This window comes from Venturia canescens, chromosome 1, assembly GCF_019457755.1.
Source record: "Venturia canescens isolate UGA chromosome 1, ASM1945775v1, whole genome shotgun sequence".
Classification (NCBI taxonomy): Eukaryota; Metazoa; Arthropoda; class Insecta; order Hymenoptera; family Ichneumonidae; genus Venturia; species Venturia canescens.
Genome location: NC_057421.1, coordinates 12,155,987 through 12,171,888, shown reverse-complemented (window position 1 = coordinate 12,171,888; position 15,902 = coordinate 12,155,987). Strand labels below are relative to the sequence as shown.

The following is a 15,902-nucleotide window of genomic DNA, read 5'->3' as shown; positions in this document are numbered from 1 at the left end:
GGACTGGCGTACGACGCAAGGGTTGCTGGGTAAGTAACGTATGAGACTTATGAGAGATTGAAGTTCGTGCACTGCGCCTCTCCCCTGCTGCGGTGTCGTTTCAAAAATTTAGCCGTTGCAACGTCAAAATTGAAACAGTTATATCTCAAAATCGTTTCTATTCCAGAGAAATGAATCGTGTCAAACTTATTGTGTTTGTAGCTCTTCAACAAAATCACGATACAATTATTTTCGTTTAAAAACGTTAAATATTGTCGCGTTAAATTGCCCTCGATTATTTTTATTGTTTCATGGGAGAATAAATTGTAGATTTGAGGTTCAGTTGGTTTTTAGAGCGTTTCGCACATTGGGAACGGCTTAAAAGTAATTCAAATCGTTTCGTGAGTACACAAAAATTGTGATAATCATCGATATCATTTCCTCGCAATCTTAATTCGATCTATTCAACTTTACGTAATTTATAACGAAACTCTCGTGACAGTGTAATTGATACAACTTCATCTCCTCGCTCCTTCGTAGCGCTTGCTCTCTCTCTCTCTCTCTCTCTCTCTCTCTCTCTCTCTCTCTCTCTCTCTCTCTCTCTCTCTCTCTCTCTCTCTCTCTCTCTCTCTCTCTCTCTCTTTTCTCCCGACTTTGCCTCCGTTGCGTTCTGTCATGACTAAATTCTCGGGCTTTTTCTTTGTTCCAAACTTTTAGCTCGGACATTGAAATAAGAACGATTCGCTCTCTGACAAACGCGAACTATATGGTACGCTCGTTGGCGTTGGCTGCCAGGTGAGCGTCACCGGCCAATACCCGTTTAGTTTAAACAAACGCACACCACCACATCAACTTTTACCTTCACACGTTTCGCACTCTCCCACTTTTCGTGCTCTTTGTTTTTCCATCCCCTTTGCAAACGTCGTGCATCAAGAAACCTCGCTATATACTCGGAGACGAAAAGTCTTGCGCGCATATCATTGCACAGTTTCACAGCCTTTTACTTTGGCAAACCTTATCAAGATATTTTTAACGTCCGCTTGCGTTTAAAATTGCTCGTAAACGTTATTTTGCTGCTTTGTGATGTGATGAAAATTTATACTATTTCCGCCATCTTCGTTCACATTGAATTCCGTCAATAATACGAAGGCCCGGTTTTTCGATCCACATGTATAAACTCCATCTGAAAATTGAAGGTTCGCTCCCCAATGGTACAACCATCGAGTAAAATTCACCTTGGAGAGGAACAACTGCCCTCAATGACAGAAAAGTCATCGACACATTTTTTTCAAAAATCGATTCAACTTTTGAGATCCTGAAATGTGAGCTCGTTGTTGTATCTGGATTCACATGAATTTTTCATTCCATAGCAAAAAATGTCGATAATAAATATGAATAAAATTTGTATTAAATACGAAAAAACTTGGTTCGTCTCATATTCAATGTGTTTCTTAAATGATTATTTTGGATTTCCATTTTTTTAATTTGGAAAATATCTGGTGAGTATGAATTTGTCGTCTTATGACACTTCAAAAAAAGCTCATGATGGTGAAAATATTACCGACGACTGACCCATATTTTCAACAAAAAGTACTGCAAAAACAATGAAAATTATCGATTTGTGGCAAACTTCGATGTTTTGACGTTAACCTCCATGACATTTTTTTTCAATGTGTGTAATTCTCGCTCTGTTAAATTCGAGCTATTCATGAAGTGAACAAGTACCAGGTTTGCCTCGTACGCACAAAAGTATAAAAGTGTTGATATATTTCTAAACTTAACTCTTGTCTTATCGGAATTTTTTCGATCCACGTGGCATTCTCGATTAAGAGGCGTTTATATTTTGGGAATACATAACCAAACAAAAAAAATATACCGGCGAGGAAGCTACGAGCAGGCCAAGTGGATGAGGGTTGTCCCAGGCAACGAGAGAATACACAATCGTCGTACTGTGCATCGCGGGGGCGAGGATAAAATACCTTGACTGAAAAACGAACGAGGCCAGTGAGCAGCCGACGAATTTTCGTAATTGAGGCATACGAATGACTCTTAAAACGCGAGTTTAGGCGAAAAGAATAATAAATTGCGTGACTTTTGATCAGCTATCTGAATCCTATTAAAACACGAAGTGCAGAGGATAAAAATAAAAAAATAAAAAACATGGCGTATCGACAAGCGCAGCCGGTACAGGATGAGGTCGAGCTCGAGACAATGGCGGAGGCTGAATTAATGAGATTAAAAAGACAATTTAGGATAATGGAAAATGACAGAGTGGCGTATGCGGACGACGCTAAATTACAACTCCGCAACCAGCAAAACATGATCGTTCGTCTCGAAGCTGAAAAAGCTGATCTTGTTTTGGCGATTACAACATCGAAGTCGAGAAGTAATACTCGCAAGGATCTAATGATGGACGAGAGGCTCAAGTGTCTGCTGGCTAAACGTACAAAATACATCGAAATGATTGACAACGAGAGGCAGCAAATTCACGAGTTGCAGGAACAAATCGGCAAGGTACACTGCGAGCTTTAAGAAAAAAAACACTGCACGTAGTCCCGGGCAACGGTAAAACAGTCGACCAAAATTTCAGTGTCGGTAAAACGTCACCTAAATTTTGGGCGTCGGTAAAGCAGATGACTAAATTATCAACCTCATACTACTTTGTAATCGGTGCGACAGGTCTCGAAAGAGGTAACGGCTTTACGGACAAAGATTCGAACCGATGTCGAATCCACGGAAAAAATGTCAAAGCAAGAGGTTGTTGTATCCACTCTCGAAAACCGTCTTGACCAGTCGATTAAACGATTTAACCTCCTCGTTGCTGACAACGCTCGGTTGAGAAAGAAAATCGATGGCTTGTTGAAGGAACGAGCTCAGTTTAATGTTCAATGGACGAAAATGATTAATGAGCTCAACACCGGCAAAATGATCATTAACGATCTCATCGAACAAGCTACGGTCACCTTCAATCAGAGAGACGAGGAACTCAACAAGATACATGCCCTTCGCGAAAGGTCGTATTTTGTTATGTTTGCATGCACAGCTGCGCTATACTCACGTAGACACTCGCTTCGACGAAACTGACACTGTACGCTTCTTCGTTGTTCACTGTGCATCTGCACGGATCACGACTGAAAAACTAGCTCAAAAATCGTCGGAACAAAAAGTGCGAGGGTGGGAGTCTCGCCGTACAGTCGTATTCAGATGTCAACTCCTCGGTAGAAATTCGATAATTGTGGTATAACTTTTGCGAAACAGAACAGAATATTTGCATCCATAACGTTTTTTGAGCTTGAACTCTCGCTGCATCGCTGCGAACGAAAGTCGGAGAAAAACCTCGAATTCTCGAAATTAAAGAAAATTCAGTAGACGAACATCATCGCATTAATTTTGTGTAAATTCGTGGAATATTGTGACTTAAAAGGTGGAGTGCTTCGATATTTCTTGCTGCTTACTTTTACGTCTGAGTCGCCGTAAAACCCAGCAAATTTTCTTTCGTTATGCTTTCCATAAAGTAGCGTCTATTTGATCATCATTCAACTTTTGCATCGACAGTCAGATTCTTGAGATCGCGATTGCTCGAGTAATATTTTTGCGTGGTCAAAGGTCTCCGAAAATTCCTTTGTTTCGATGAAGCGAGTGTTAAAATCGTGATATTTTTCTGAGGACCGCCAAAAGTAACGGAAAAATTGGGTTAAAATCACAGAGGGGCTCGAGATTTGAAGGCTCACACCTCGGAAATGTGCGAGCTGCAAAGAACGCTTGACAACGAGCTAAAACTTCAAGAGTTCCTTGGCGTCAAAGGCCAGTATCGACAAACGGCGGATTTGAATGCGAAAAAAGAGGCCGAGCGACAGGCCAAGAAGGAAGAGGTACGCAACAAAGTCGCCGTCTATACGGACATATTGAAGCGCGTGAAGGAATTTACGGGCAAGTAGAAACCTAGTATTTTCGTCATTTATTTTTTTTTCCAACGCGATTCGAGATTTTCTACGAGCAATAATACGATTGACAGGCGAGGAAGAAATCGACAAATTGACGTCACACTTCGTCAAACAAGAGGAAGAGAATTTCGCTCTTTTCAATTACGTTAACGAACTCAACGACGAATTGGAGGGTCTGCAGTCGAGAGTCGCACAGTTGAGATCAGCGATCGATGAAGCTCGAGCGCTGAACGTTCATCGGGGCAACCAGCAGGCCGAAACACTCGAAAAAATATCGAAACAACTTGAAGAACAAACCGCACTAGCAGACGAATCTGAAAAGAGTCTTGCCGAGGTGGTCATAATTATTAGTGCTGGCTTGATTAATCGAAACACGAAAATCGCGGCTTTCATCATTTTTCTATAAATGAAATTTCAATTTAACGACATGAATTTTTTTTCGTTCCAGTGCAACGATGTGCTCGAGAAGCTCCTCAAGGGTATAGAAACGCTCTTCAAATCAGTGCGGTGCGACAATTCGCCAATCCTAGATTTACTCGGTGACAATTCAACCGTCACGATGAACAACGTGATGCTCTATCTCGGAATAATTGAGAAACGTATTACCGACATGTTCAACAAAGTTCATTGGATCGACACCTCGACGAAGAGCGACACGATGCGGCTCGATGAAGAGAAAAAACCACACCTGAAGGTCCCTCCTCTCCCTTCGATCGTACCCAGCCAACCTTGTTCCCTGTGAGTGCTTTTCTCCGCTCTTGCCCTTCCTGTCCAAAAAAGCACTTTGCCTTCAACTTCGAGATATTGGAAAATGCAAACATCGATAATTGATTGATGTTATTGATAAACTCGGGCCCAAGCAACATTTTTCGTGCAATACGAAAATGGAATTTATTTTCTTCGCGTCAAATTCGCCAGCCAAAGTCTCGCTATTTAAAGAAATATCATTTAACGTTTCATATGAAAAATATTTGCAAGTCGTTCACAAATCGAATGCAAAGTGCTTCATAAACGTTTTTCATAACGTCCTCGTTCGTCCTCCATGCTTTTTTCACTCGTAATTCGGTGATCAATCGTTCATTATAAAACACGAGGTGTGTCGAGAAAGAAGAACTGCAATACGTTTCCGAGGGTCTGGAAGCACCGCTTACGAGGGACGAAGCCATCAGCAAATTGGAGACGAGACTCGTCGAGGACTGCTCCGAGCTTATTCACAATGTTTCCAGTTGTCACTTGCCTGCTGCTCGAAAGATAATGCAGAAACGCTATCAGTAGCAGTTAAATGTATTTTCAATATATCTTTATTTGTTAAATACAAATGTACATATATTTCTAGATTTTTCCTGCACGTATCGAATTCATTTCGTACGAAGAGCGAGTATATTGAATAAAATACGGAATAAAGAAGTTTTGTCGCAAATTTAATGATAGATTCGATTACGATAATTTGAATTTTCTTCGTTCCAAGAAACCGTGGCTGGCAATTTTTCGCACCAGCTTCAAAAGAAATAAAAACTTGTAATTTTTCGAGCGAAAGGCTGATTACTGCTGGCTGGAAAATTTAGATATTCGAGTTGCGTGAAGGAAAAGCAAAGAAACCAAAATAAACAAAAAGTTTCTGAATTACTTTTGTGGAATGTTATTAAAAACTAGCGCGGATTCTCGTTAATTATGATTTTCCAAAATTTTGCTTGAATTTTGGTTAACTTGTAAGAAAATTAGGACACGGTTGATTTCTCTGAAGCAGCTTTCTTTCTTGCTGCTTTAGTGATTCTTTTGAGTTCAACGATCGTTCGCTTAATGTGTGCCAATTGATTTTCCACGTCTTCCTGATCGACTTCGATCGGGTATCCTTTCCTTTTGCACAATTGCTGATACATGCTCCAACAACAGAATTTGACTCTGGTCAGCTCGAGATTCTTGGCAGCTGCTGTGGCTTTTATTCGAGACACGATCGTCTGCCATCTCAGCGCTTCCGCCTTAGCACGCTCGTATCGTCCCTGCAGCAGGGCCAGTTTGTTGTTCAGGTCCACGAGCATCTGGCCCTTCTCTTCGGTCATGTGTTGCTGCGAGCACCCGATAAAAATACTGTGTTATTTTTTTCCTATATTCTCGTTAAAGTGTTTTTTTTTTTTTTTTCAGTACGAAAATTGAGGTGCTTCACTGACATCGAATCATTTTTCATTGCTTTGAAAGAAAAAGTTTGTTGCTACATAATTCGTCCTCAATTTCATGCATTTTCTTAATTTACTGAGAATTATTTCCAAATGAAGTAATGAAAATACGAAAATAATACCATTTCTGTGCCTGTCAGCTCCAAGGCCTCGAGATTTTGATCCTGATGTTGAGCAAGGATATTTCTAGACTCCACGAGGCTTTCGTACCTGTTGAAAATATCTCCGATGCTCTGGAACTCTTCATTTGTCTCATTGACCACTGAATCCAAATAATTCTGATACATTTTGTACTCTTGGACTCTCTCTCGCATATGTTCCCTTACAGTTTTAATGTACTCGATTTCTTTGGCCAATTCGTCAATCTGAGCGAATCAATAATCGAAGAATTAAAACCAAAATCGTTAATAAAAATCCATGATTATTCTCATAGTATTCTCGAGTGAAATTCAACAATTTTTTTTTTCATTTTGAAAATAACGCGTGCGTTCCGAAATACGTGTTGGTGCTCGATATGTTGCCTGTGGACGAAAATCCCAATTTACATTTGTTCGAATTAAAATGAAAAATTTATTTGGGTCTGATGAATTTTTCCAAGTCGTGTACATGATTTCTATTTTTGCCACACGAAAAAAGCGGTAGTTGGCGTTTGACAGCGATGAATTAATTCGATGAAATTTTTAAGCTTGATGCTTGTTAAAATTCGTTAACCATTGTGATGAGACGCTATGCAGAAAGAAACTCGCGAAATTGGGGCAACCACGGCTCATTTAAGGTGTGAAATTTTATCACTTTGATTAGCTCGCATATAATTGTATATTAATGGAAATATTGAAAAATTCATTGAATTGGTAATGGGTTCGGAATGAGGATACAAAAGTGAGACGAACTTGTTCGTGACACTTTGTTCGACGTTCCCTTTCTTCAGCAATTTTGTGCTGAGCTCTCTCGCGTTTTTCGTTATTTTCTTTGACGAATTTATTGAATTTGATCAACGACTGTCGTAAAAGTTCTTCTTTCCGTCTTAAATCGGTCCATTCTTTGGTCATAATTATTCTTTTCTTTTCACGTTCGAGTTTCTTTTCCTCGAGTTCGTTTTCCGTACGGCTCAATTCTCGTCGACATTCCACGAGTTCCGCCGCTGGATTGACTCTCGCTACATCCCATGGCGGATATTTCCTGCCGAGGTAACGTATTCATAACTTCACGATCAAAACATTACCGAACTACCAAGCTCCCCCCTACACTGCCCCGTAAATTTTTCATTACTTCACACTAAGCTCCTGTTTTTTAGATTTGAAATATTCCTCAACCAATTTTTCAGGATCTTCCGTTATTACAGGACGGTAAATTAAATTGTCACACTTCTTTTTCGTCGATTCCATTTTTGCTGTAGAAACTACTCGTACCGCACCGAGACTGCGAATGGAATATATTTACTGATTTATCGATCAAACTTGCTGTCTCGTATAGTCATTGTTATATATCACACGTGTATAGAGATGTATAAACATTGTCGTGGACAGGTTGCTTTCGTTAGCAGAAATGCAAATACGATTAAAACATTGTTTATCTATGAAAAAAATTCAGGTTTCCCAGTTTTTCAAATTGTGAAAAATATCTAGTATCCATGAGATGTCTGCGTGTTGCTTATTTACTGGTAACGAAAAAAGCCTTACAAAAAATTTTTATCAAAATTTCTATAGATATTTTCGATAATGAAATTTTCGGATTAAGAAATTTGAAAGCTGAATCTAAAAGAATATAAAATGAAAGTGAAAACACGAAAAAGCTGTTCTCAAGTAATGCCAACTTGAAGATAATCTTCGGTGAAATTCCCTGGATCTGCGTTCCGGTAATTTAACCCAAATTGCCAGAGTTTAGGGACAAGTGGTACACGCCACACAACTACATTTCGAATTACAAAGTTTGTGAAACTGCGGCAGAGAAAAAAAATGGCGACACAGTTTACCTGCGGCTCGTAATCGAGTTGAGCTCTCGGCTGCAAAATAAATATCCTTATTTCATACACATTAAACATGTCGTACTTATCGGAATAATAAAAAATCTCGGACTCGTGGATTTTCAGTGATTGTCGAACCGATGAAGATTGCCTTTCGATTTGTAAAATAAAGTTACGTGTCTGGACTTCAAAGTCAAAGGTTTAGTGCATGTGTGTGTGGTATACGTTTCTGACAGCGTGTACGCAATGGCCGATGATTCCCCCACGGTGCCGAGAAGGCGTCAATTGGTAAACAAAGATTTTTTTTCAAAAATTCATTCATAACCTTAAAGTTTGAACGTAACCTGAATTTCAACAAAACTTTTTATTTTTTTTTTCGATTATTCCGGATCAGTTTATATTTATATCGTCGAGTGGAACTTTAATTGGCGCTTCTGTCAGTGAAATCTAAGACTCTCAGTTTTCCATGGGGATGTGTATTGAATTATATTGTTAAAAAAAAATGTTGTCCTCTGACATCGATGAACAGTTGAATTCTCATTGAAATAAAAAATGAGAAGTTAAATTTTTATGGAAAATGGTGAAGAAAAAGTGTAAAAAATTGAAATTTTCTAGCGCGAACGAACTCGCAAATTATACACTGACGATTGGACTATCGGAGATGAAGATATCGAGGGTAGAAGGAGTTTTCAGCTCGATGAAAAAATTGAATGCGATAGATACAATCTTGACAAATTTTCTGGACTCTTCAAGGAAATGAATGGATCAGAACTCAACCTTGCTTATCTTCAGAAACATGGGCTTGCAATACCACTCCTTTTCAGAGACAAGACTGGTCTTGGCCTCAGAGTTCCCAGTCCTAATTTCAGCGTTAATGATGTTAGAACTTGTGTCGGTAATTATAATTTTTTTGTCATCTGATGTTTTATTGGTCGATTGCATGAAACGTTGTTGCGGTGCTGCTTTAATTTTGATAGGAATAAAACATTTTCATGGATTATTAAGATTTCATATTATTAAATATACTACCGATTATTGTTCCAATTTTGTTCAAATTACATCTATCTCTGGTAATTTCAAAACTACGAGTTACAGAGCGAAATTCAATTTATTTAAATTGTATCTATTTTACTAGATGAAATTTTTGTATGCCGGAGCTTGAATGAACCATTTCTATTATCTTATAGATTGTGAAATAGTTGGACAAATTGATGTGAATATCATGATTTATTATAATTTTCAAAATCAAAAGTTTTTGAAATATTGGGAATCTGATCAAGTTTCTTAAATAATTTTAAATGATCATTCTCAGGGTCTAAACGTATTCTGGACGTCATGGACGTGAACACTCAGAAGAACGAGGACATGAGTATGAAAGAGTGGCAAAGATATTACGAGGATCTCAACAAAGATCGTTTGTTGAATGTAATATCCCTAGAATTTAGTCACACAAAATTGGAGAATTACGTGCAATCACCAGCAGTGGTAAGGCAAGTGGATTGGGTGGATGTAGTCTGGCCGAGACACTTGAAAGAAGCACAAGTCGAAGCAACAAATCTACTAGAGGATATGATGTACCCAAAAGTACAAAAATATTGTCTCATGTCAGTGAAAGGTTGTTACACCGATTTTCACGTGGATTTTGGTGGAACAAGCGTTTGGTATCACATTCTACGAGGCGGTAAAATTTTTTGGCTCATACCACCAACCGAAAAAAATCTTGCGCTCTACCAGGAATGGGTATTGAGTGGGAAACAATCCGATGTCTTTTTCGGTGATATGGTCGATCGTTGTGGGAGAATCAATCTTACTGCAGGCATGACACTGTTCATCCCAACCGGTTGGATTCATGCGGTTTATACACCTCAGGATTCACTCGTTTTTGGAGGCAACTTTCTTCACAGCTTCGGCATTGAGAAACAATTGAAAGTTGCTCAAGTCGAAGAACACACAAAAGTTCCACAGAAATTTCGGTATCCGTTTTTCACGGAAATGCTCTGGTGAGTTACTCAACTTTTTTGCCAAACGATATTGAAACTCGAGTTTTTTTTAATACAACGAATTTCTTTCAAATATCGGTATTCCGAAATTGCCAATTAAAAATCGAATCTCCGCCGGCGTAATCATTTCATTTGTTACTGTTTTTCTAAATCAGGTACGTTCTCGAACGATACGTTCACGTCCTTCTCGGTCGAAGTCACCTGGACATACCAGAAAATCAAAGGCAACACGCGACCATCGATACAAAACCAGATTCACATCTTCATCTGACACCTTTTGAGCTACATGGCTTGAAATCGATTGTCATGTATCTTCATTCGTTGCCCTCCACAAAAAAAAATGTTCCCGAACTTATTCGGGATCCGGTTGCGTTGATCCACGATGTTCGTTGTTTGGTTGAACAACACAGGCACGATAGTCCTGAGGCAGCTGTTACAGGAACACCAATTTTACCACCACCCCCACCTTTGACGATCGCCGAGCGCGTAAGTGTGGACTCAGGCTGATATTTTTAATCGAAAAATACAAGACGATGAATGTTCATCGATGTATCGTTTATTTCGAATTCAGAAATTTGAGGTTTTCGATCATATTAAATGCAAATTTTGTAATTTATTTTTCGCTGCTTTCAATGTACCAGGAATTACCATTTTTTAAATAACAAAATTCCTCAATCAGTTGCATTTGATCGTTGATACCACTGTTGAAAAAAACTTCACCAATGTTGTAGGAACGATTACGAACGAATCCCAAGAAAAGTTACACGAAGGCAATTAACAACACGAGTGAAAAACCCGAAGGAGGCAGGCCGAGTTTCCCAAGGAGAAGAAGAACTCGTTGCAAAAAATGTGAAGCTTGTACGAGGACGGATTGTGGCGAGTGTGCTTATTGTCAGGACATGGTGAAATTCGGTGGGAGTGGTCGAGCAAAACAGACGTGCTTGATGCGTCAGTGTCTGAGGCCCATGTTGCCCGTTACGGCTGCGTGTAAGATTTGTCGACTTGACGGTTGGGGTCAACAACCAGCGTCTCTCATGGGTAAAAAGTCTTATTTTGAAAATGTAATGTACGATTAACCAATCGTATATTATAGTATAGAAACATAATGGTTCTATGTACAAAGCCTCTATTTTTTGTAAAAAAAAAAAAAAAAAAAAAAACAATTACTCTGACGCTTGCTACTCAACGGAGCAAAGTAGATTTCGTATGTGTGATCATTTTTTTCCGCTATTTACTGAATAGACATTGATTCGATTCTTAGGAAAACCCACACCCGGAACACCTTCGAGTTTGATGGAATGTTCGGTCTGTTTCGATATTGCGCATCCCGAATGCGTCGGCGTGGATTCTCAAAGCCTCGCGGTGAGCGAAGACTTGCCAAACAGCTGGGAATGTCCAGAATGTTGTGAGACTGGAAGGAATTTGGATTCCCGTTCGCGGCAGGGTAAAGGTCGAGCTAGAAAAGTGTCGGTTTCGAGTGCAGCTTCTTCAGCTCCAACGACTGATTCTGAGAGGGCCACGACTCCGAGTAAAAGGCCGAGACCTGATCCAAATGAGGTACGTCTAGAAATATGAATTAGGGAAAACAAAAAGGGGAGGCTTGCTCAATTGTCACTAAAATCATGAAGCAATAAATTCAAAATTTATTTCGTTGCGAAGAGGGTCTAAATCTCTGGCTAACAATTCATGGGAATAATATGCAGTAATATCAGCAAAGAAAATTTGTTTCCTTTTCGTTTTTCAATCAATGTAACGCAAAATGGAAATGAATTGATACAAACCTCCGGTCTCCTCTGCGTCGTCTCACTTTCTTCAAATTCTCCTGGTATTAGTCATGATTGACAATTGTGTGAATTGCAGACATGGAACGAACGAGAACCTGCGGAAGGAGAGCACAGAACAGCATTGAGGAGTCAATTGGCGGTACAATTGATTGGTTCGAGCAACAAAGCGTTGAAAAGACCGCACGTGGTGGTCAGACCAGCCCAGCTTCCGGTGCAGCGATCGGAAAACGCTAGTCAATCGTGGGCTCAAGACAAGGGTACGATACTGGCAATATTCAGATACATGAGCAGACAAGATTTGGCGAGGTGTGCATTGGTTTGTAGAGCTTGGGCACAGTACAGTATCGAGCCTAGCTTATGGCGAAGATTGGACATGTCTCACGTGCATCTGACCGCAGCTCATCTGACGGGTATTGCTCGTCGACAACCCGAGAGTCTTTGTCTCGATTGGTCGGACGTTACGAAACGGCAATTAGGTTGGCTTTTAGGGAGATTAACGCAACTGCGAAGCCTATCATTGCAGGGTTGCGCTTGGGCTAATATTTCAGTGCTCAGGTCGTGCATCTGTCCGCCGTTGCTTAATCTCGATTTGAGTCATGTGTCCGGCTTAAACGATTTTAGTTTAAGGGAAATGTTGAGCCCCCCCACTGACTCACGACCGGGACTCATCGATAAAACCTCCAGGCTCAAATACCTAAAAACTCTTTCTCTTGCCGGCTGTGATATCACTGACGTTGCTCTCCGATATATCGCTCAGCATTTACCGCACATCGAATCTCTGGATTTATCCTCTTGCGGACGTCTCACCGACGCTGGCGTAGCTCAACTCACCACTCCACCCGCACACGCCATCGCCAATTTAATCTCTCTCAATCTCGCCAGTTGTCGTCTTCTCACCGAAACCAGCCTCGATCATCTCGCCCGATGCAAAGCTCTCAAACGTCTCGATCTCCGACACACCACCCAAGTCTCAACTCAAAGTGTCATCAAATTCGCTGCTCGCAGTATTCACAATCTTCACGTCACTGACGTCAAACTCGTTCAGGAAAAAAGGCCCAAAAATGAAGCTCGAGTCACGTGAGACAATCGATTGTACCCGATTCATTCGAATCCTCCGTCTCTGTACCTGTTTATGGGACTTTCGGACTTCATGATTTTTCTTATTTCATACGCATCGAAGTTCGTACTGTTGGCATACAACGAAGAAACATTTCTATTCTCTTTCGCTTTCGTTCGAGTTTTCAAATATTTTTTAACCACTTTTTTCTCATTCATGAGACTCTGACGCTTTACTATTGATTTGACAGTTTAAATCATTTGAAATTCGATATTACTTTTCGTCATTGGCACAATTTAAAAAAAATATTTTCCCACTCCGAGTTGTTGGATTTTAAATACGAACTTGCGAGCTAAAATTCTTCAAAAACCCGTACAATCGTCAAAAATGCAAATTTGATTGAAATACAATTGATTTTCATTGCGTTTCAATTGTGTTAACTTTGGTCAATCGATGTTATCTATTATTGCTGTTTCGGCATCTCGATCACATTCTCTTCAAGGGGAATTTCTTATTGTTCATTTTTGCATGAGAATAATTTGACAAATCCTTTATTCTGAGAAAACTCGTAGGCTCCGAAACAGCTTTTTTTCGTTGTATTATGTTTTGTCTTGTTTCCTCTGTAGTTGCAACTACGATATACTTTCCGTTTAGTGATTGAATTTATCCTTTCACGTTTTCCGTAGCTCCTCGGAAAATGTTCATAATTATATTTAGTTACAATATCTTTCTCCAATATTAATTTTACATTTGATTAACGATGGAGATTTCTCGAAAAAAATTGAGTAATGTCAATTCATCAAATCGTCATATCGATCAGCAACAAAACGATGAGATTTTATGAGTTCGTATTTCAACAATTTTTCTCATTCATTGTTAAAATTGTTTTTTTAAATTTCCCTCCACTGGAAAATATAAAATTGATGAATGCATTTGGACCCCTGGAAGTTGGATATCGTTGATTTGATTTATTATTGTTGTTTCACGAGTGAAGCAAAAATCGCTTTTTGTGGAGAATTTATTTCTCTCAATCACTTTTTTTCGTATATTCTGAAGCAGCTTTTTGTTTTTTAAAATAATGTATCGTTTCGTTCATCTACACGGTAGTTGCAACTACGATGTATTTCATTTTTAACGATTCAACTTAGATCTGTTTGGCGAACTTCGTAGCTCCCTGGACAACGTGCAAGATTGTATTCGGTTACAATATTCTTTGCTGATATTTATATCGACTTGCGAGTATTATGTGATAGAAACTTTAGGCGTTTGGACAATACTGTCAAGAATACTTTGTTTTTCTAGCTAAGTCTGTTATTTTATAATAATTTAGAGATCTAGCGAACGTTCGAAGAAAAAAAAAACAATTCAGTCGGATATGAAACTCTATAAATATCGATTGAAAATAAGAAATGACAAAAGTGACGAGTGACGAAAAGTATTGTTATATTGTTCGAACAAAAATTATTCAACAAATAATTGAGTCATTTATTTGCATAATGGAAAATAAATCTATTGATTTTATTGACTTATGGATTTGTAGGAATTTCTATAGAAAAGCTTTTTTTTGGAAACTTTGATAAAATGACAAACTGGTTCTTTTAATTTTTTTTCTCATTGGCAGACAAAGCATCACATTTCATTGCAAAGTGCATAAATCACGTACTGAATAATTTTATGAATATACTGTCCATGAAGAAAAATTAAAAAGTGCCATAATAACGAAAAAATGAGATTTTCGAAAAAAAATGCATAATTATTTATAATTTAGATTACGAAAATGAATCTTCCCGTGAGAAAATATTGTGAAAATTCATTATATTTTGAAAGCGACAAAAATTTTTCAACTACTTGTCCAATTGCGGACACTAGAAAATTGAATAGAACGCAAATTTTTGGCTGGAAATAAATAAGCAAGAATTCTTAACCCTTCTCGTACACCTGGGGTCCAGTGACCCTCAGACTTTCCGTGCGTTCTTATGGGAATTAGGCTGGAAGTGTGTACTCGAAGGGTTAAACGCAGTAAGATTGTTGAAATCGTGAGAAAATATTGGAATGTAAGAGAGCAAACATGAACTATATTTATTCCGGATGATAACATATAAAAATGACTAAATTTGAATCATATTGCAATGACGTTCCATTCGAAGAGCGCTTTTCTCCTCAGTCCCATGTTAATAATAATTCGAGTGCAACTGTGATTACGAAGAAGTATAAGCTTTGTGCGAACTTGACGTGCGAGTAACGCAACATGAGCGAGAAAACGATGACATAAACAAATAAAAGAATATCACGCTTATTTTAATTTTTATTTTTTTATTCTTCTTTCATTGAAAATCATCGATTTCAATGATGCTCGTTGTCACATATTTGATACAGCTAACAAATTTCGCTGTACAAAAAATAGAGTTTTACGATATGTAACTGCATGAATCATATGGAATCAAGAGCTATTATTATTTGAAAATATAATTTTTAATTGTAAAAACAAATATTCGTATGTTTTTATTGTCTTCGCCTCGTATCTCTATTCACAATTTTCGAAAAGTACGAAACTCCGATCTCGAGGTAACTGAATTTAAGGATTGATGATTTTATTTGATCTTTCATACTCAACCCTGGGTCCTAACTATCATTTTGTAGGCATAACCTCTGCCAACAAATAAAGAAGAATTTTATGGTCCAATCTCAGCCGAATAAATTGTTCTTCGTATGTGAAAATAGAGTTAAATTATGCATTTTTAAAATATTTATAATAAATAAAAACAATGTAAATTTGCAATCGTTGCAATTTAATTAGTTCGAATACTAATGGAGAAAAAAAACTGGAAAATAGTTGCGAAGCTCAAAATTCAGATATTAGGATCGTTCATTGAGTTTTTTTAGAAAGTATCACCAGGTTGTGCAACAGTTAATGACGATATTGATAAAATGGCCACTTCCGGAATTGAGAACGGTTTTTTCGAACACGAAAAATGTATTTCACTTTGAAGTACGATCGTTC

At 38.5% G+C, this 15,902-nt stretch overlaps 3 protein-coding genes across 5 annotated transcripts; 2 read left to right on the top strand and 1 right to left on the bottom strand.

The window, feature by feature from the left end:
* The first annotated feature begins 52 nt into the window (after nt 1-52).
* Nucleotides 53-5,549, top strand: Ccdc114 (Coiled-coil domain containing protein 114). 2 transcript variants are annotated; one of them, XM_043426086.1, is made up of 6 exons: nt 53-380; nt 1,810-2,493; nt 2,659-2,993; nt 3,686-3,909; nt 3,995-4,257; nt 4,372-5,549. In XM_043426086.1, the coding sequence occupies exons 2-6, from the start codon at nt 2,140-2,142 to the stop codon at nt 4,663-4,665; spliced, it is 1,470 nt and encodes a 489-aa protein (XP_043282021.1). In that variant the 5' UTR covers nt 53-380; nt 1,810-2,139; the 3' UTR covers nt 4,666-5,549. The 2 variants fall into 2 exon arrangements, with proteins under 2 accessions (XP_043282021.1, XP_043282011.1); XM_043426076.1 differs by having other exon boundaries at nt 53-2,493.
* On the bottom strand, nt 5,209-7,861 carry LOC122414634 (coiled-coil domain-containing protein 42 like-2). Of its 2 annotated transcripts, XM_043426105.1 has the most exons (5): nt 7,777-7,861; nt 7,367-7,516; nt 6,988-7,276; nt 6,220-6,462; nt 5,209-5,989 (listed from the first exon to the last, which is right to left on the bottom strand). In XM_043426105.1, exons 2-5 carry the CDS (start codon nt 7,480-7,482, stop codon nt 5,642-5,644), a joined length of 996 nt encoding a protein of 331 aa, XP_043282040.1. In that variant the 5' UTR covers nt 7,483-7,516; nt 7,777-7,861; the 3' UTR covers nt 5,209-5,641. The 2 variants fall into 2 exon arrangements, with proteins under 2 accessions (XP_043282040.1, XP_043282034.1); XM_043426099.1 differs by lacking the exon at nt 7,777-7,861 and having other exon boundaries at nt 7,367-7,536.
* A 191-nt stretch (nt 7,862-8,052) lies between these two features.
* On the top strand, nt 8,053-15,390 carry Kdm2 (Lysine demethylase 2). The gene is made up of 7 exons (XM_043422303.1): nt 8,053-8,348; nt 8,676-8,955; nt 9,373-10,060; nt 10,216-10,546; nt 10,792-11,098; nt 11,322-11,617; nt 11,921-15,390. The coding sequence occupies exons 1-7, from the start codon at nt 8,307-8,309 to the stop codon at nt 12,923-12,925; spliced, it is 2,949 nt and encodes a 982-aa protein (XP_043278238.1). The 5' UTR covers nt 8,053-8,306; the 3' UTR covers nt 12,926-15,390.
* Nucleotides 15,391-15,902: the final 512 nt, after the last annotated feature.